Source organism: Pseudophryne corroboree, chromosome 4, assembly GCF_028390025.1.
Source record: "Pseudophryne corroboree isolate aPseCor3 chromosome 4, aPseCor3.hap2, whole genome shotgun sequence".
NCBI lineage: Eukaryota > Metazoa > Chordata > Amphibia > Anura > Myobatrachidae > Pseudophryne > Pseudophryne corroboree.
In genome coordinates this window covers 445,892,302-445,913,660 of record NC_086447.1, presented here as the reverse complement: position 1 = coordinate 445,913,660, position 21,359 = coordinate 445,892,302, and the positions used below count along the sequence as shown (strand labels likewise).

General features: G+C 43.8%; 1 protein-coding gene across 1 annotated transcript in view; it reads left to right on the top strand.

Annotated features, from left to right (window-relative positions):
- SLC35A1 (solute carrier family 35 member A1) overlaps nucleotides 1–21,359 on the top strand; it is an 88,768-nt gene that overhangs the window by 50,441 nt on the left and 16,968 nt on the right. The window contains exon 3 of the mRNA XM_063916936.1: nucleotides 8,582–8,741. Within this exon, the coding sequence (XP_063773006.1) occupies nucleotides 8,582–8,741 (160 nt within the window). The remainder of the gene's footprint in view (nucleotides 1–8,581; nucleotides 8,742–21,359) is intronic.

The following is a 21,359-nucleotide window of genomic DNA, read 5'->3' as shown; positions in this document are numbered from 1 at the left end:
CCATACACACTACACTAGGGGTGGGCAAAATACGGCCCGCGGGCCGGATGCGGCCCGCGAACCGATCCTGCCTGGCCCGCTGCCTCCCACCTGCGTGCAATGACAAGCGGCCCGACAGGGCCGCTTGTCATTGTCCCGGCCAGCTTCCAGCCTAGGTCACCAGCAGCGGCTGAGAACTGATGCCTGCGGCAGCGCGGCTCTATTAGCCGCAGCCTGCACTATCGGCTGGATGTAGTAAGGTCCTGCTGACCTTTCCCCCCCTCCCCAATGTAGACAGCGCTGGCATGGAGCCGCTACTGTGTGCTGCGCTGGGGAGAGGCAGCTGCAACAGTGTCCTCTCTCTCCCTGCTTGACGAGCGGGAGAGGGGGGGAGGTGAGCGATTTCGTCTGCCAATTCCCCCAAGCAGCCATCCCCGCCGCCACCTGCTGCTCAACCAGCACCACTACCCTCCCCCTTGTCCAGTGTGTCTGCCCGCTCCGCGGCTGCACAGAAACATAACTTTTTAAATATTTTCAAAGGAGGGGGCTGGCCACACATCACTGCATTAGCCACGCCCCCTTATATTACCTGGTCCCTTCACAGTTGTCAGTGCCCCTGGCACCATTAACACTGGTCTGTACCCGACAAGTTGCGGGATAATGTGCGTGTCGTACAGTACATCCCGCCCATATGTGATCTTTCCCCCCTGCTCCCTGTCAGCGCAGCTCCTCCTCCCCCTGCTACCAGCCAGGCAAAGCTCCGCCTCTGAGACAGGGGGAAGGACTGCTTTGCCGTGTGGAGAGTGGTGGGCTCTCAGTAGCAGGGGTCTCTCGGGGCATGTGTCCTGGGCCCCCCTCCTTCAATGGGCCATCCCTGATTATCAGAAGGAAGGAATAAGGAGGAAGTAGTGTCCCTGCAGGGGGCGGGGCTACCCAGCACGGAGCACAGCCCTGATGCTCCTGCACTTTATCATGCATGGCAGCTACGTAGGATGATGGACTTCCAAAGCTGTCAAAGTTTTCATGCAGTGACAGTCTTTAATTTAAGGTATGAGGGACCATAAATGATATTATGTCTGTGTAACTGTATGTGATAATGTGCCTATAACTTTGTGTATGTGTCTGTATATGTCTCTGTGTAACTCTATATGTGTCTGTAGCTCTGTATGTGTGTCTGTAGCTCTGTATATGTGTCTGTAGCTCTGTATATGTGTCTGTGTAACTATGTATATGTAGCTCTGTGTATGTGTTGGATCAGTATGATTCACCGACGCTGGGATCCCGATATTTCAAAACTGACAGGGGTGAGTAAGGGGTGTTCTCCCTTCTCCCCAACCTCCTAACCCTCCCTCCCCACAACCTAACCCTAACCTCCTCCCTTGGTGCCTAGCCCTAACCACCCCCCATGACTGCCTAAACCTAGGCCCCTTCCCCCCGTAGCCTAACCCTAACCCTCCGAGGGCGGTGCCAAACCCTAACCTCCCCTCCCCGCAGCCTAACCCAAACCCTCCCCCCCACAGTGTGTAAAAGGGAGCTCTACCTGCCGTAATGTGTAAAAGAGAGCTCTACCTGCCGTAATGTGTAAAAGAGAGCTCTACCTGCCGTAATGTGTAAAAGAGAGCTCTACCTGCTGTAAGAGAGCTCTACCTGCTGTAACGTGTAAAAGAGAGCTCTACCTGCTATAATGTGTAAAAGACAGCTCTACCTGCCGTAATGTGTAAAAGGGGTCTCTACCTTCCATAATGTGTAAAAGAGAGCTCTACCTGCTGTAATGTGTAAAAGAGAGCTCTACCTGCCGTAATGTGTAAAAGAGAGCTCTACCTGCCGTAATGTGTAAAAGGGGTCTCTACCTTCCGTAATGTGTAAAAGGGAGCTCTACCTGCTGTAATGTAAAAGGGGGCTCTACCTGGTGTAATGTGTGTAAGTGGTGCTACTGTGTGGCGTAATTTAAATAATGGAGACTATTGTGCAGCCTAATATGAATCTGTATGATTTTTTGGTCACGCCCCTTCCACACGAAGCCACATCCCTATTTTTTTGGCGCATGGATGGGGGGGAGCTGCTATTTTGTGTGCGGCCCTCGAATACTGACAGGAAAGTGTCAAGTGGCCCCTCTGCTGAAATAATTGCCCACCCCTGCACTACACGATGTAATGAACAATCGGTCAGCACGGCTGGACCATCCACCCGGTGGCTGTACAGAAGAACAGCTGCCCGGGGAAATGTAAATTAACCCCAGCCCCCAGTTCCCCAGTGTGGAAATCAAAGTTGCAATACTCTAGTTTCTGATGTTTAGAGAAAACCTCCCCCAGATATTAAACAAATACAGGTTGAGTATCCCTTATCCAAAATGCAAAATCCCACAATTTTAATATATTATATTATATATATATATATATATATATATATATATATATATATATATATATATATATATATATATAAATAATATATATGTCATTTTGTCAGTAAAAATGTGGGATTTAGAATTTTGGATAAGGGATACTCAACCTGTATTTAAAAAAAATATATATATAATGAAATAATTTTAGACAAGTTTGAATACATGTTCTTCACCTAATTCACTTTATAAAAAACCGCTACAATTTCTGTGGGTTTTTTAAAAAAAACAATTGCCAGTTAAGTGGTTATGTTTCAATCGGATAAGGAGTTTCCTCTTTTTAAGTGTTTGAGCCTATTTCCATGTATATATTGTTTTTCAGGAGCACTAAAACCATCTAATACTTTAATTGCAAATGTTCAAATGTTGCACTCAACTCTCTTACTGTATCCTTCGTTGCATTTAAAAGTGTTTCAGCATTGTGGTTAGTCATGTTTTAGATTCTGTTGAGAGGTCAGGTGAGCAATGTGGAAATGCAGGTCAGAGCCACCTTTAGTTGTAATTACGGTTACCATGACTATGTGGATTTTCCTAATACCAGGCTGAAAGAACAAGACAAGTTATGTACATAAGTAGTGTAAATAGGCCCATTTTATAAAACTAAATAAAGGTAAAAATTTGATGTCCCCTCACATTTTATATAACATTTTGCTTGATTTAGTTAAAACTGAAAGATAAGTGATGTTATTAGCTTTACAGTGTGGAAGCCTTTCAGCACAGTGTTAAGCACATCTTACCCACTGCTCCTTTCTGTGGAATATATACAATCCCAACTGACGGGATTCCCCGCTGCGCTTGCCACGATTCGGGCCCGATGATGAGCTGAGCTAGCCACAGGATCTATTCCCACTCGGGTGGTGTCGTGGACCCACCAGCCGAGTGGGAATAACGTGCTGCGGTCCATTCGCCGGCATTTTACCGGCTGTTGGGATTCAGCGTCTGTCTTGTGACCGCCGAGATCTCGACAGCCGGCATATTAACTGCATCCCCTTTCTGTAATTCCTTCCTGTATATGTCAGTATCTTTAAAACAAAAGGGTAATTGTTTGTACACATTATACCGGGGATTTCAGTGGTGAAAACTGCGCAGTTTGCGGCTATTTAAGCACTTGTTAATGTTTGCTGTATTAAAAGTGTAGTGATGCATGGTTACTCTTATACTCCCATTTTAAAGTTGGGGAATCCAGAGAAGGTGCTAAAATATCTTTCAAAGTAATTGTAATCTGCTTATTCCTAAACCCAAATTAAAGTAGCCATGTTACCTGTTAATGTGGCCAGCTGCAGGTTTTTTTATATTCAGTAGGATGTAATGCTGCTTTTGTTCACAGCCCCTGAGCAGATGAAAAGTAGGGGATAATACCTATTTTAGGATAAAAATGTCAAACCAAAAAAGTTTGCAATTAGGCAAAACCATGTTGTACTGCAGGTGGGGTAGATGTAACATGTGCAGAGAGAGAGAGAGTTATGGGGCCTACACACAGCGATACTGGGTAACGATATTCACTATATAGTCTATATTGTTAGAAAGACTAGTGTATATCGCTCGGTGTGTATAAAACCAGCGATGAATGATGCTCGCTCCCGTGGATCATCATTGTTGGAAAAAATAGACTGTGCATGCACATCAATTTTGGCTAGACACTTGACTAGATAGTCATAGCCAAAATATTCATAGCCAAAATCGCTCTGTGTGTATAGTCAATATCGTTGGTTCTGGACTCCGGGGAAGTTCAAGGAAAACGTTCAGCTGAAATCGTTCATTGCCAGAATCGCACCGTGTGTATGCTGCCTTAGATTTGGGTGGGGTGTTTTCAAACTGAAATTTAAATTGCACTGCAGATATTAAACAGACAGTATTTACCAAGCAAAGAAACAATATAAGCCACCCAAATCTAAGGAGTCTATTTACTAAGCCTTGGACAGAGATAAAGTCGATGGAGATAAAGTACCAGCCAGTCGGCTCCTAACTGTCATTTTTCAAACCCAGCCTGCGACATGGCAGTTAGGAGCCGATTGGCTGGTACTTTATCTCCAGCGACTTTATCTCCATCCAAGGCTTAGTAAATAGACCCCTAAATCTTTGCACCTTTCAGTACAACATGGTTTTGCCCAATTGCTAACTTTTTTGGTTTGCTAACCCAGAGGTTCCCAAACTGTGTGCTGTGGCTCCCTGGGGTGCCTCGGGACACTTGCAGGGGTGCCCTAGGTTGGTGGTCCAGGACCAATTCAAATTATTCATGGTCAATATAATAGGCAAAACCAGCGCTGGTGGCTGCCAGTCATAAAATATGTGGCCAAACAGAAGCAAATCTTGTCCCTCATCACACAACTGACCCTAAGAATGACATATAAATGCGATCTACTTAATGTAATATTTCTTTCTAAATTTGTCAATAAGAAATTTTTGGCCTAGGGGTGCCGTGAAAAATTTCTGATATTCTAGGGCACCGTGATTCAAAAAAGTTTGGAAACCACTGTGCTAACCTGAATAACCCCCTTGGTTCATAATAACATGCCATTTTGGGGTGATATGCTGCAAAAATGGGTTAAATAATGTGGGGCAGGTATATGGGGATGTTGTATTGAAGGGAATGTGTTTTAAGCTTGCACATAGGAGTGAATCTAGTGTTTTCTAATAATTTTTTTCAAAGTGACTTACAGCAATAATCATAAAAATCAACTTACAGGCATTTTTATGCAACCCAAATTCATCTAGAGGCATTAATTGGCTAAAAAAAAACAACCACAAATATACTTGCTTTTTATAATTTTCCAAAATAAAAATCAGATATTTCACGCCATTTAAGTGCCTAATAATTTGCTTATAGCCACTAATAGCTTTCTTACAATTATCCCATGCTATTTGACACATTTTTTGGGGTACTAGATGATTTCCCCAGTTTTCTTTACACTTAATGCAGCGAGCACACCCATAATTACAGTGCAATCCCCAGGATAAGCATTTTACAGTGCATCTGGAAAGTATTCATAGTGCTTCACTTTTTCCACATTCATTTTTTCCCCCTCAAAATTGATCACACGATACCCCATAATGACAACGTGAAAAAAGTTGTTTAAGATTTTTGCAAATTTATTAAAAATAAAACCGCAAGAAATCACATGTACATAAGTATTCACAGCCTTTGCCATGAAGCTCAAAATTGAGCTCAGGTGCATACTGTTTCCACTGATTATCCTTGAGATGTTCCTACAGCTTAATTGGAGTCCACCTGTGGTAAATTCAGTTGATTGGACATGATTTGGAAAGGCACACACCTGTCTATATAGGGTCCCACACTTGGCAGTTCATGTCTGAGCACAAACCAAGCATGAAGTCAAAGGAATTGTCTGTAGACCTCCGAGACAGGATTGTCTAGAGGCACAAATCTGGGGAAGGGTACTGAAAAATATCTGCTGCTTTGAAGGTCCCAATGAGCACAGTGGCCTCCATCATCCGGAAATGGAAGAAGTTTGGAACCACCAGGACTCTTACTAGAGCTGGTGGCCGTCTAAACTGAGCAATTGGGGGAGAAGGGTCCTAGTCAGGGAGGTGACCAAGAATCCGATGGTCATTCTATCAGAACTACAGCATTCCTCTGTGGAGAGAGGAGAACATTACAGAAGTACAACCATCTCTGCCTCAATCCACCAATCAGGCCTGTATGGTAGAGTGGCCAGACGTAAGCCACTCCTTAGTAAAAAGCACATGACAGCCCGCCGAGAGTTCGCCAAAATGCACCTGAAGGACTCTCAGACCATGAGAAACAAAATTCTCTGGTGTGATGAGACAACGATTGAACTCTTTGGCGTGAATACCAGGCGTTATGTATGGAGGAAACCAGGCACCACTCATCACCAGGCCAATACCATCCCTACAGTGAAGCATGGTGGTGGCAGCATCATGTTGTGGGGATGTTTTTCAGCGGCAAGAACTGGGAGACTAGTCAGGATAGAGGGAAAGATGAATGCAGCAATGTACAAAGACATCCTGGATGAAAACCTGCTCCAGAGCGCTCTGGACCTCAGACTGGGATGACGGTTCATATTTAAGCAAGACAACGACCCTAAGCACACAGCCAGTATATCAAAGGAGTGGCTTCAGGACAACTCTGTGAATGTCCTTGAGTGGCCCAGCCAGAGCCCAGACCTGAATCCGATTGAACATCTCTGGAGAGATCTGAAAATAGCTGTGCAACGACGCTTCCCGTCCAACCTGATGGAGCTTGAGAGGTGCTGCAAAGAGGAATGGGCGAAACTGCCCAAAGATAGATGTGCCAAGTTTGTGGCATCATATTCAAAAAGATTTGAGGCTGTAATTGCTGCCAAAGGTGCATCAACAAAGTATTGAGAAAAGGCTGTGAATACATGTACATGTGATTTCTTAGTTTTTTTTTTTTTAATGTGCAAAAATCTCAAAAAAACCTTTTTTTCACGTTGTCATTATGGGGTATTGTGTGTAGAATTTTGAGGGAAAAAATAAATGTATTGCATTTTGGAATAAAGCTGTAACATAACAAAATGTGGAAAAAGTGAAGCGCTGTGAATACTCTCCGGATGCACTGTAGTAATGCCCCCATTATAACAGGACTATATACTGTAGTAGTGCCCCGGTATAATAGAACTATATAGTAGTGTCCCACATTACAATATAAATATATAGTAATGCCCCATAATAATAGACATATATAGTAGTGTCCACATTACAAGAATTATATAGTAATGCCCCATAATAATAAACATATATAGTAGTGTTCCACAGTACAATAGAAATATATAGTGATACCCCCAGTATAATAGAAATATAGCAATGCCCCCAATTTAATAACAATATATAGTAATGCCTCTATTATAACAGGACTATGTACTGTAGTAGTGCCCCGGTATAATAGAAATATATAGTAATGCCCCATAATAATAGACATATATAGTAGTGTCCACATTTTCAAGAAATATATAGTAATGCCCCATAATAATAAAGATATATAGTAGTGTTCCACAGTACAATAGAAATATATAGTGATACCCCCAGTATAATAGAAATATGTAGCAATGCCCCCAATTTAATAACAATATATAGTAATGCCTCTATTATAACAGGACTATGTACTGTAGTAGTGCCCCGGTATAATATAAATATATAGTAGTGTCCCACATTACAAGAAATATATAGTAATGCCCCATAATAATAAACATATATAGTAGTGTTCCACAGTACAATAGAAATATTTAGTGATACCCCCAGTATAATAGAAATATGTAGTAATGCCCCCAATTTAATAACAATATATACTGTAGTAATGCCTCCATTATAACAGGACTATATACTGTAGTAGTGTCCCGGTATAATAGAAATATATAGTAGTGTCCCACGTTACAATATAAATATATAGTAATGCCCCATAATAATAGACATATATAGTTGTGTCCACATTACAATAGAAATATATAGTAATGCCCCATAATAATAGAAATAAATATATAGTAGTGTCCACATTATATTAAAAAATCAGTTACCCCACACAGTGAAGCCAGAGACATGCCCAGCAGCCCAGCCTGTGAAGAACAAAAGCCGCTCAGTGCCGATGCGTCACTCGAGCCGAGTAAAGGGAAACGGCTGGACAGTACAGGAAAAGTCGTCCAGCCCAGTCCCCATGCTCCTCTCTTCGTGTCAGCCGCAGCCACCAGGAGAGGAAGCATGATGTGATCTAATGACCTCACCGTCATGCTCCCTGTAGCACTGACAAAGTGGGAGGCACCGTCATGCTGCTGAACACCATGGTCTTGTTGTTCGGCAATGCATTATATTTGCAGTAGTGGCAGTCACGGGTGCAAAGTGTGCAGTGGGTGGTACTACGTGCCTGCTGCCAAATTCTTAAGGGTACTCCGTACCCGAGCGTACCTGCATACTTGCACCACTGGATCCATGTGTACTAGCTATTATAGAAGCATGTCTATTGGATCCAAAATATTTAATGCTGCCAAAGGAGTAGACCCATGAAACAAATAATATATACATATTTTACCTATTTGTTTGTAAACACCAACACCTTAACTTCTGAAACCATTTATGGATTTATGATAACTGATAGGAAGCTGCTGATTGGTCCTGAATAACCTTCCTGTAAAACTTTGCACACTTCTGGTTGTGACTACCATATTACATTAATGTCTCTGAAATGCTTACTCTGTTTCTGTTACATAGAGAAACTGGAAGTCCTACTAGATTGTTCACCACTTTAAAGGAGAATGTGATAGGAAGTCCAGTGGAGATGCTTAAGCTGTCTGTGCCATCTCTGGTGTATGCCCTGCAGAACAACATGGCATTTGTGGCACTGAGCAATCTTGATGCAGCTGTTTATCAGGTAAGCTGCAATGTCTTTGTTAGGAGGCCTTCTTCCTGTAGGCCAGCGGTATACTCATTGGCGTGCACAGCACATTTTATTAGGGGGTGCACTGCCTATCAGGTATGTCTGGCACAGTCTATTGGCATTCCTTTTTATTCCATATGCACCTTACCTATATGGTAGTTTCGCACAATGGGGAACCTCTGAAGAAATGTATTCTCCCTGGGCAGACAGCATCTTCAGTCATTATTCACTATTCATGTAGGATACCACATGGTCCAGAAGATGCCTGTTTTTGCAGAAATATAACCAATGTCGTCATGATACAACAGAGGTTCAACCAGACTCATGTCACCTCCTGCTCTGTCTCTCAGCCACACCATCATCTCCTACCTACCTTTCTCGACCACACCATCATCTCCCCCATGCATCTCTCAGCCACACAAACATCCCCCCCTGCATTGTCTCTCAACTACACCATCTCCCCCCTGCATCGTCTCTCAGTTACACCGTCATCTCCCTCTAGTGTCAGCTGTCAAAGTCAGAAAAATATCACGCTGCACGTTGCCATATATTCACCTCATGCGCGTGCCTGCTGCACGTGCACATTCTCTCCCGTGCGTGCGGATACTCGCAGCCACGTGATGGCGCCTCGGCCATGCGCTCGAGCGCGTGGTATGTGTATTTATGGTAGAGTTTGTGTGCGTCTAGCGGGCGACTCAATCGCTAGATAATAAATCCATATAGCAGGTTTTATAGGTAATGTTCCCCTTAGTGATAACTGTAAGTTTGTTTAATGTGACTTGTTCACGGACTTGGGAATCCCTCTTTACGTGGTACAAAGGGTCTGATTAAGGTAGAACAGTTGTGTCTGGTACCTAACCGAAGAGTATTTTAATAGCAACAATCCGGTGTTGGTTAGGTAAAGATTAATCGCTCCTGCGTATAGTTATGGCCATTAGTAGATTCTGGACATTTCATATATTTGCGATTCATTACCCATGCGGCGGGAATCTTCAGATCCCCTCCCACCTGAGCAGTTTGATATAGTCACAGCCCACCTGTTCAAACTAACCTATGACCTTTTGTTATGATGCGAGGAGACATTCCTGTGTCCAATGAACAATGAGATTATAGGTCCCTTTGTAGTATACTGTACTCAGTGTATATAAGATCAGCCAGCCTGGGCAGCTCCCCCACTCTCCACAAACGGTTTTCATATTGACTAACTCGGAGCTGGTACCAGGCTGCGCAGCGATCATTCCCAGTGTGTGTAAGTAATTCTCTGTAATCATCTCGCTCTTTGTTTGTATTGGCCACATTCTCTCTCTCTCTCTGTTTAGTATAAGATTGTAACGTTATTGTATATTTCTGTCTAGATATTCTGTTAGAATTATATGTTAGCTTGTAGTGTATGACTTGTAAACTGTTTTAACCCTTTTCGATATAACTAAAAGCTTGTTAGTAAAGGTGTTGGATCCTTAGCACGGTATTGTGTGTTCATTACATTGCAGAGGGTAATAGGAGCGTCTCGATCGCTCAAACAGCTTTAGTATTAACAAGGTTAAGCAGCGTTATATCGCTACAGTGTTTCAGTACAAGGTTTACAGTATAAGAGTATCCTTTCTGTTTGTTACATTCAAGGTTTACTGATTGTCATCTTGTGAGCGTCTGCGCCGCTCGTGATCTCCTCGTGGTCTCGAGCGTCCGCTACGCTGGTAGCGTAGCATTACGGTAGTCGCTCGCCTATAGCGTGCTTGACACCAAGCGTAAGCTGTGAGCGAGCGTGCCGCATGTGCGTCTCGATCACGGCCGAGCGTATGCTACGCTAAGTGCGTACCCTTACGGTACCCCATACGCCAATTGCGTACTGTGTCTCTTACCCATTATTGTGAAGGTTATAAGGTAATCAAAATCAGCATTATCAATTGGCGGCTCGTCCGTCCTCCACATATCCACACTGACGAAAGCAGACGTGATCTGCCAGCAAGGGCGGGAAGGCAGTAGTGCTGGCTAGATAAGCGTCTGTTTCGCTACGTTGTAGGAGTGCTGGTGGAATCCGGAACCGGAGGTAAGAACAATACGCTATTGTCTTTTTAAAACTGTTTATTTCTGTTTTGCGTACACACGCACGCACACAACTGTATCTCTTTTCATTTGTGTATTTTCACATATCACCTTCCTGTTTGCCATTTCACAATTGATAACGTGCTAAGAAAGATTTGTTGCTATTGATAGTTAAAAAGTAAAAATAATACGTAAGGAAGTAATTTGTAAAACACGCACACGGCTTGCCTAAAATACAAGGAAGTTCTGTGTGGTGTTCAGTAGATGATTACAGTTAAAGGTCATTTACATTGATAAACGTGTTAGTTGTGTTACTGTGGACATACCTGGCTTACGTACACGTGTCTCTAACAAGGGGCAGAACGAGCGTACGCGACGCAAGGGCCGACGCACGGAGCGTATATTACGCAACGGAGCGTCTGGGTACGCCCACATAATACAAATCACACGATAGTATTATTTTAAATAGGCGAAAAGGAGGCAACGCGATAATAGCGCAAATCGATCTCAGTGTCCAAAATTTTAAGCTAATAGATCCTTCTCTAATTTGCAACTCATCTGGACTAGACTGTGTTACTGAATGAAAGGGATTTCTGCGCAGAAACAAAAGTAAAGAGTATATGAGGTGAAAGAGTGTGTATACATATATATAAGTTTCTAATTTTTGGGGTTGAACCAAGGAAATCATCGAGTTCTCGTGAAGGTACATACGTGTAAGTGACTGCATGGTGGCTTGGGAGGCATCCCTTGTTAAACTGTAGCAACATACCAGGAGGTCCAGGTACAGCAGACTAAGAAGTCCGCTATAGATAAAGAGTAAAGGAGCACAACACCAGGAAGGGTTGGTGCGGTACCCATATAGGCCATTAAGCTCTGGCTGAAGGAATTCGCAGCCACAATTTTCGATTCCACTAGTCGCTCCGCACATAAGATTAGTTGCTTATGTGCAGAACGATTGTACCGCACGTAATTGTGTGCATTAGTTAGTAACTTGACCCAGTACCATTTGCGTACGCTAGAGGGGTCATAAACGCTATTTGTACAGTCTAACGTGATTTGTGTAATTTTTTTATTTTAAGGGAGGTTCGCTGGTCACTCGGGAACTATCCAACAACCAATAGTTACTGGAAAGGGTTAAGTGCTCTTCGGATCACACCCACATTTTCCAGTAAATAGAGGTTCAGGTTGCAGGGGCCCTAGGTTGAGTACGCCAGCGCTAAGGCAGTGTGTGGGCGTATTGGTCGACGTGGGCGAGTGAGTGGAGTACTCGGTAAACTCCGCCGCCGGCCTACCCAGGACATCTTGGTTTTTGTAAGGGTTCGCTGAAGACCCTGATTTGAAGGTCAGAGTTAGTGAAAGCAGCACCTGCAAAGATGGGGGCCAGTTGTTCAGGTAGGGGGCGATCAACCTCGGTTCGGGTTGACTTAGTAAACCGACCAATCGGGTCGGCAAGGTATGTAATGTGTGAGAAATACGGATCACACACAGAGGTTTTGTGCGATGAATGGGAAAGAATGACTCTGCATGATGGGGAAAAGTTCCCACGGGTAGGCAGTTTTAGCCCAGATGTGTTACAAAATCTAAGGAGAAGGATATGTCTCATTAAATCTGCAAAGAGACGGATCAAACATTATGACTATTTACAGTTATGGCAGCAGGAGGGTGAAATACAGAGAGGATTGGCTCAGGCGGCTGGATCTAACCCTATCAAGAAACTGATAGCCACGGCGCCACCGCCACCATACATAACGGGAGAGCAGGTGGTTACAGAGAATGGCACACTGGTGAATGATAAACATGCACTTAGTAACTGTATAAATGTTAAGAATAATGTGACTAAGATTATTGATGCAAATACTAATCCGTGCAAGCTGTACCCAGGAGTGTGATCAAGAGGATGAGCCAACAACAATATCGGCACTCTCTCTAGCAGCCACCATAGCAGAAACAACAGTGGGCACGGCCCAACCCGTAAGATTAGCGTCCAAGCCCCCTAGCGGAGGGACAGGTGAGGTCGTATCAACTGGTAAGTACGGCACCATACACTATGCTGAAACCATTTCACCACATATTGTAGAATCTACTCAGAATGATGTTATTGGACTTAATCCCGTTAGGGTAATAGCAGTGCCAAATGGGAAAACTGACACTTCAGGAGTCACTCCTGTCAGAAACATCGCCATGCACTGCCCCTTTTCCCGAATGGAATTAAGAACAATGGTGTCTGAATTCCCTGATCCTAGGAAAGATCTAGCTGCTAGCCAGAAATACATTAGAGATCTAGGAAATACTGTGGAGCCCAATAACAAAGACTGGCAGATATTGCTGAGGGCATGTTTACCCTCCAATGTCGACTCAGCAAGATTTTTAGCTGACTGTAAATTAGATGAAGATGTACCCCTTACGGATGTGTACAACCAAGATAATGTAAAGAGAATAAATTTACAGTTAAAAGAGTATTTTCCAGCTGTTGCCAAATGGAACAAATTTTTTTCCATCAAACAAAAAGAGGGAGAAACAGCTGCTGATTATTTTCATCGGGCACTACAGGAAATGGCTAAGTATACAGGTATAGAAGACATTAAGACAAATGTAAATCATAGAGCAGTAGCAGTATCTGTGTTAATGGAAGGTTTAAAGGAAGTATTAAGGACAAGGGTACAGACCACCCAACCATGTTGGCGAGGTCTGTCGGTGGCTACTTTGAGAGAGGCCGCTGTTGATCATGATCGGAATATCACCAGACACAGGGAGTCACAAAGTGATAAGTTAATGGCCGTAAGTATACAGGCCCTGACCACAAGGCCACCTCTGTATAAATCTCCGACCCCTGTGGGTAAGTCAAATGTGGTAACTTGTTATTACTGTCATAAAGAGGGACATTTTGCACGAGACTGTAGATCGAAAAATGCACAAAAATCATATCAACCCCCTAGACAACGACATGACACACGAAATTGGGATCAAGGACCGCAGAGACGGAGTTATGAGCCACACGCAGGGGAAACAAGAAGGTATCCCCCAAAAAGAGACTGGCAAGTTTCTTATAACATCCATTCACCCCCTTCACAGGTGATAGCTGCAACTGCAATACAGGGAGGTCACCATACACCATAGGGGTGTGGCCACACCTGTAATCTGCAGCCAGTGAAATTGATTGCGAGCCCTGGAAGTGAACCAGAGGTCAAAATCGATGTAGCCGGTAGATCTCTAAATTTCCTTGTAGATACGGGGGCGGCCAAGTCAGTGATAAATTCGACCGTGGGCATGAGAACCACTGGTAAAACAATTCCAGCCATGGGAGTAACAGGAGTAGTACGACAATATCCTTTAAGCAAGCCAGCAGAGATTACGATAGGGCCTTTGCATACCAAGCATTCTTTTCTGCTGGCTGCATTGGCTCCGACTAATCTCTTAGGGAGAGATTTACTGTGCAAAATGGGATGCGTCATATACTGTACTCCTGAAGGTGTGTTCTTGGACATACCTGAAAACCACGCTCAGGAAGCGCAAGATATGCTAGACTCCCCAACAAGATTAATGTCACACACTGTTATTGTAAATAGGTGTCCGTCCAAGGTAGAAGAAATGATTTCCCAGATACCGGAGTCACTTTGGACCAAAGATGGACAAGACACTGGATTGATGGCAAATGTAGCCCCAGTAGTTGTGCAAGTAAAAGATGGTAGGATAGCTCCAAAAATCCCACAATATCCTCTGAAGCCAGAGGTGGAGTTAGGAGTTTACCCTGTAATAGAGCGCTTGCTACAACAGGGCATTCTGGTAAGGACGTCCAGCACTGCAAATAGTCCCATCTTCCCTGTTAAAAAGAGTGGGGGGAGGGGTTACAGATTAGTGCAGGATCTAAGAGGGGTCAACAAAATAGTTGAGAGTCAATTCCCTGTAGTGCCAAATCCAGCTGTCATCCTAATGCAAATCCCTCCCACTGCCAAATTTTTCACTGTGATTGACCTCTGCTCCGCTTTCTTCTCGGTACCTCTGCACCCTGACAGTCAATACTTATTTGCATTCACATACAGGGGAGTTCAGTATACCTGGACTCGCTTACCACAAGGGTTCATAGACAGTCCAAGTATTTTCTCACAGGCCCTGCATGATTGTTTACAGTCTTTCCATCCAGTGAGTGGATCAGTATTGATCCAGTACGTGGATGATTTACTACTGTGTTCAGATTCACTGGAAGCGTCCCTGAGAGATACGAAACAGCTCCTGTTTCATCTTTCAGACACAGGACACAAGGTTTCCAAAGACAAGTTACAGTTAGGCCAGACCCGTGTGAAGTATTTGGGACACTGTCTAACACAAGGACTGAGACACCTTACCGCTGATAGAATTCAAGCAATTCGTGACATGACCCTGCCACAAACCCAGCAACAGATTAGAACGTTTTTAGGAATGTGTGGGTATTGCCGTAACTGGATCCCAGGTTTTTCCATACTAGCCCTACCTTTGCAGGAGATGGTCTCATCAAGTAAACCTGATCGGATTTCGCACACAGACGAATCTGAGATGGCATTTGAAAGACTAAAACAGTGCCTAACACAGGCACCGGCATTAGGTATGCCTGACTATGGGAAACCCTTTGAGCTGTACAGAACAGAGAGTGCTGGTTGCGCAGCAGGTGTCTTAACCCAGAAGCATGGTGATGCCAGCAGGCCGGTAGCCTACTACAGCGCTCAGCTAGATACGGTAGCGCGATCCCTCCCCACATGCTTGCGAAGCGTTGCAGCAATAGCATTGCTAGTCACGAAAAGCGAAGATGTAGTGCTAGGACACAACCTCACAATTCATACACCACATGCAGTGTCAGCCTTACTGAATTCTGCTCAAACCAGACACGTCTCATCAGCGCGGTTTACAAGATGGGAATTGGCATTGATGGCCCCCGTAAACATTACCATAAGGAGATGCAGCGCATTAAATCCTGCAACGTATCTCCCAGGTGTGCCTGGACAGGCACAAAGGGTGGAGGATGAGAGTGATGGTGAAGGAGGATTTAATACAGGGGATGACACGCATGATTGTATGGAATATTTGACCCAAAATTTCACGGCAAGGCCTGACATCAGTGACAACCCACTGGAAGATGTAGATTTTACTTTCTACACTGACGGTAGTTGTCACAGACAGACGGACTCGGGAGACTTGTGTACTGGATACGCAGTCGTAGATGACCAAGGTACCATAGAAGCAGAACCGCTAGGCCCACCTCACTCAGCACAAGTTGCTGAACTGGTTGCCCTAACCAGAGCATGTGAATTGGCTAAGGGCAAGTCAACCAATATTTACACAGATTCTAGGTACGCATTCGGAGTAGTCCATGATTTCGGAGCCCTATGGCGCCTCAGAAATTTCATGACGGCAGCTGGCACACCCGTAGCGCATGCAGCCCACATCAAAAGACTTCTAACAGCGATACAGGAACCCGACAGAGTGGCTGTTATCAAGTGTAAAGCTCACACGTATAGCCAAGACCCGGTATCACTTGGTAACAGCCGAGTAGACGAAGCTGCTAAATCAGCAGCCGGTACCCCCAGACAAACAGACATCACACAACTGATGGTATTTAATACTGTAAACACGCAGAAATTGCGTGAAATGCAAAATTTGTGTTCCCCACAGGAAAAGGCAGTTTGGAGGTCAAAAGGATATGGCCAGGAGTCCTCAGGACTCTGGACAGATGGACATGGTAAACCAGTGGCACCCAGAGCATACCTTCCAAGTCTAGCGGAAGCAGCACATGGGCTGACTCATCTAGGCAAAGAAGGGATGTGCAAGTTAGTAAGAGCTTATTGGTGCGCCCCAGGATTTTCTTCCCATGCGGGTAAAAGAGCGATGACATGTCTCACCTGCTTGAGGAAGAATATCGGAAAGGCAATACCAACAGAACCATCCCATATCCCTCCGACAGATGGCCCTTTCCAGGTAATACAAATTGATTTCATACAATTGTCACCTTGTAGAAATTTAAAATATGTTTTGGTATGTATTGATGTGTTCTCAAATTGGGTTGAAGCATTTCCCGCGGCCACAAATACCGCTGTATTTACTGCAAAGAAAATTGTGCAGGAATTTGTGTGTAGGTACGGTATCCCTAGAATAATTGAGAGTGATAGGGGTACCCATTTCACCGGTGAAGTCTTTCAAACAATGTGTAAGTTGATGGGAATTAATAGTAAGCTGCACACTCCGTACCGCCCCCAGGCGAGTGCGAAGGTGGAAAGAGTTAACAGCACTATTAAAAATAAATTGAGCAAGGTAATGACTGAAACAGGACTGTTGTGGCCTGAAGCTTTGCCAATTGTATTATACAGCATCAGAACCACTCCCAGGTCCCCTCTTAATCTGTCTCCTTTTGAAATTCTGTTTGGTCGACAACCCCATGTTATGATTAACCCCCAGGATGATTTGAAATGTAACAATGAAGTAACCGTAAAGTACTTGGTTAAGATGAGTAAGCAATTGAGGAATCAGAATGATAATCTAAAGTTGGTGATTCCTGATTTGCCAGACAGTAATTGTCATGACATTGAACCTGGGGATTATGTAATGATACGGAATTTTCCACGCTCAGGTTGCCTTATTGACAGATGGGAAGGACCATATCAAGTCTTATTGACCAGCACAACAGCATTGAAGGTTGCCGAGAGAGAGACTTGGGTCCATTCGTCTCATTGTAAAAAGGTCACTGACCCAGAGAGGTCCCGTGATAAAGAACAGACGGTAGAGGTGGTATCACTAGAGTGTCTGTTCAGGGAGGATTGAGACGACACCTGAGCGCTGAGAATAATAAGACCGGAAGCTTGTCGAACCAGATTTCTCTTTTTCCCATTTGTTATTTTCTCCAGTTCCCACCTCCCTCATATTTCCCTTCCCCCCTCTTATTTTCTCCTTTTACTCCTCCAAGATGGACTTGCCCCAAGAGACTGTGATACGGATTTTCCTGTTAACCATGATGTTGACCAGAGCAGTCTGTTTCGGCGAGAGTACCATGGAAGTCGAGAAAGGATCTGAAATGGGTTCTGATGGCCAGGATGAAGGCGTAGATTTCCAAGAACAACATAATCACAGAGTAAAGGCGAGTATCAGAAAACGATCTGGTAGCATTGACAATAGAAGGAATTGTGAAGGATTGTTAGCTGAAGAGAACTGCATCTGTAGACACTGTGACAGTATAGTCGAGGATGGGTGTATCAAGAAATGCCAATCCAGTTTTAATATCCATATGGACCGGCATCCATTGAGTGACTATCACTCCTTAGTGGGTAAAGTGTTAAATCAGACAGATTGTTGGGTATGCTCTCAAGGCCATAGCAAATCAGGACTAGTACCATTCCCTTTAACTGTAGGAGAGGTACTTGAGCTAAGCGGTGGGAGGCCGGTGGACAGGAGGTTTAATATCTCCAGTCCTCCTAGTTTGAAGCTCCACCAATATCATGTGGATAGGTCCTTAGTGTGCTTTAACATTTCCAATCCCCGAAAGCCGGGAAATTGGGAAGTGTCATGGAGTAATCAAACCATGACATTCTCACATAGAGCCGACAGATTACCCGTAGATACAGAACTTATACGCCAGATAGCCGACCATAGGAAATTCTTTCGGTATAGGTACACCTTAGGAAGTAGGATCATGCGAGTTGGAGAAGTATCACCAGGATACTGTGCACAGATCGTACAAACTGATACGTGTACTAAACAGATGGGAGAATTAGGGTTAGGAGAGTTCACATGGAAAATTTGTAATATGGTTATGTCACACTCCGTCCCATATGTTCTCCCCGATGATGCATATTTCATATGCGGAAGGAAGGCGTATAAGTGGCTTGCCCCAAACTCAGAAGGGTTATGTTATATTGGAAAAGTACTGCCTGAAGTAATGACTGTATCCCATAACGAAATGAAAGATATTCACCGTGGTGCCCAAGCTCCTTATACTCACACTCATTACGAGCACGTCGTTAAAAGGCAACTGACAGAAAGAACAGAGCATCCGGCCTCTGACCTGATCCATGAATCCACCGGGATTCAATTCCTAATCGCGTTAGATATCACCCGTACCGGCAGAGGAGTGTTAAACTATAGATATATATCTGCGCTTGCTAATTTATTAGACAATATCACTGAAATGTATGACGACACATTCAGGTATACTGGAAGAGAGTTACAAGCCTACAAAACAGAACTGGTTCAGCATAGGATGATTCTCAATTACCTCACAGCTGTGACAGGCGGGTATTGTGTCACCTTGGCTACTCAATATGGAATAAAGTGTTGCACGTATATTACAAACAGCACTGAGGACCCGGTCGAGGTCATAGACCAAAAGATGGATGACATTTTACAATTAAAATGGGAGTTCCGAAGGAAACACAATCTCACCCTTGCTGCTGTGGGTAATGAGCTGACCAGTTGGGTGTCATGGTTGAACCCACGAAATTGGTTCTCTGGTTTAGGAGAATGGGCCCAAGGTATTATTATGGATGTAGGGAAATTTCTTTTGTGTATTCTGGGTGTCATCATATTGGTCGGTCTGATATTTAGATGCGTTCGGGTTTTAGCGAAGCGTAGAAACAGTACCAGGGTGATGAGTCTAAGGAGCGAGGACACTGTATTAACAACGACTAAATTGATTTATGACCCAACGATAGAGACAATGTTGTGATGAAAATGTGATTCCACGGTCCGTTTCTTTCACCCGTTTCTCCTTTGTTATCCTCCAAGGTACAAAGACATCCGCTTGGAAGAAGAATTTGACAACCTTTTACACAGACCATTGATGGACAATGCCATAGACCCCCATTTTCCCTAGTGACTTTAACTTTTACGATAGCCCAATATTTCAAAGATTGTAAGTCTATGGACATTGAGAAACGGCTTTGCTCGCATTATAGCAAAAGCCCAAAGAGACTACAGTCAACATGTACATCGAGACAAGACACAAGACAAGACCTCAATCAACAAATGTATATTAAACTCACATAGTTTATGACTGCATTTACCATAATTGCTTCTTATCTTCATTTCTACAACCTTCAGGTAATGACACACATAGTCGATAGGGAATATAGGCACAGATATCAGCAATCACATATCCCCCCATTCATGTATCATCAAATAAAATGTGCTCCCCCATTTTGTTGCAACCAAAAGCCGAAAAGAGCTCGGTAAAGTTTGACAGCCCATCCACAGACCCGTAATACGGGATAAGAAGGAATTCAAATGTATACTTCGCAATACCTCGAAGCTTGATTTAAAACACGTACGGCACGATGATACATGACCCCTCAAACATGGATTCATACACACATGCTACTACTAACTCACTAGGTCATACCTTTTTCCCACCTTATCCTCTTCTCCCTTACACAATCATAGAAATGTATTTATACATGACATATATTTTTCTCTTTTTGAACTGTTTTAGGAAGTGGCAGTTATTGATGACTGCCAAAGGGTGGACTGTCAAAGTCAGAAAAATATCACGCTGCACGTTGCCATATATTCACCTCATGCGCGTGCCTGCTGCACGTGCACATTCTCTACCGTGCGTGCGGATACTCGCAGCCGCGTGATGGTGCCTCGGCCATGCGCTCGAGCGCGTGGTATGTGTGTTTACGGTAGAGTTTGTGTGCGTCTAGCGGGCGACTCAATCGGTAGATAATAAATCCATATAGCAGGTTTTATAGGTAATGTTCCCCTTAGTGATAACTGTAAGTTTGTTTAATGTGACTTGTTCACGGACTTGGGAATCCCTCTTTACGTGGTACAAAGGGTCTGATTAAGGTAGAACAGTTGTGTCTGGTACCTAACCGAAGAGTATTTTAATAGCAACAATCCGGTGTTGGTTAGGTAAAGATTAATCGCTCCTGCGTATAGTTATGGCCATTAGTAGATTCTGGACATTTCATATATTTGCGATTCATTACCCATGCGGCGGGAATCTTCAGATCCCCTCCCACCTGAGCAGTTTGATATAGTCACAGCCCACCTGTTCAAACTAACCTATGACCTTTTGTTATGATGCGAGGAGACATTCCTGTGTCCAATGAACAATGAGATTATAGGTCCCTTTGTAGTATACTGTACTCAGTGTATATAAGATCAGCCAGCCTGGGCAGCTCCCCCACTCTCCACAAACGGTTTTCATATTGACTAACTCGGAGCTGGTACCAGGCTGCGCAGCGATTATTCCCAGTGTGTGTAAGTAATTCTCTGTAATCATCTCGCTCTTTGTTTGTATTGGCCACATTCTCTCTCTCTCTCTGTTTAGTATAAGATTGTAACGTTATTGTATATTTCTGTCTAGATATTCTGTTAGAATTATATGTTAGCTTGTAGTGTATGACTTGTAAACTGTTTTACCCCTTTTCGATATAACTAAAAGCTTGTTAGTAAAGGTGTTGGATCCTTAGCACGGTATTGTGTGTTCATTACATTGCAGAGGGTAATAGGAGCGTCTCGATCGCTCAAACAGCTTTAGTATTAACAAGGTTAAGCAGCGTTATATCTCTACAGTGTTTCAGTACAAGGTTTACAGTATAAGAGTAT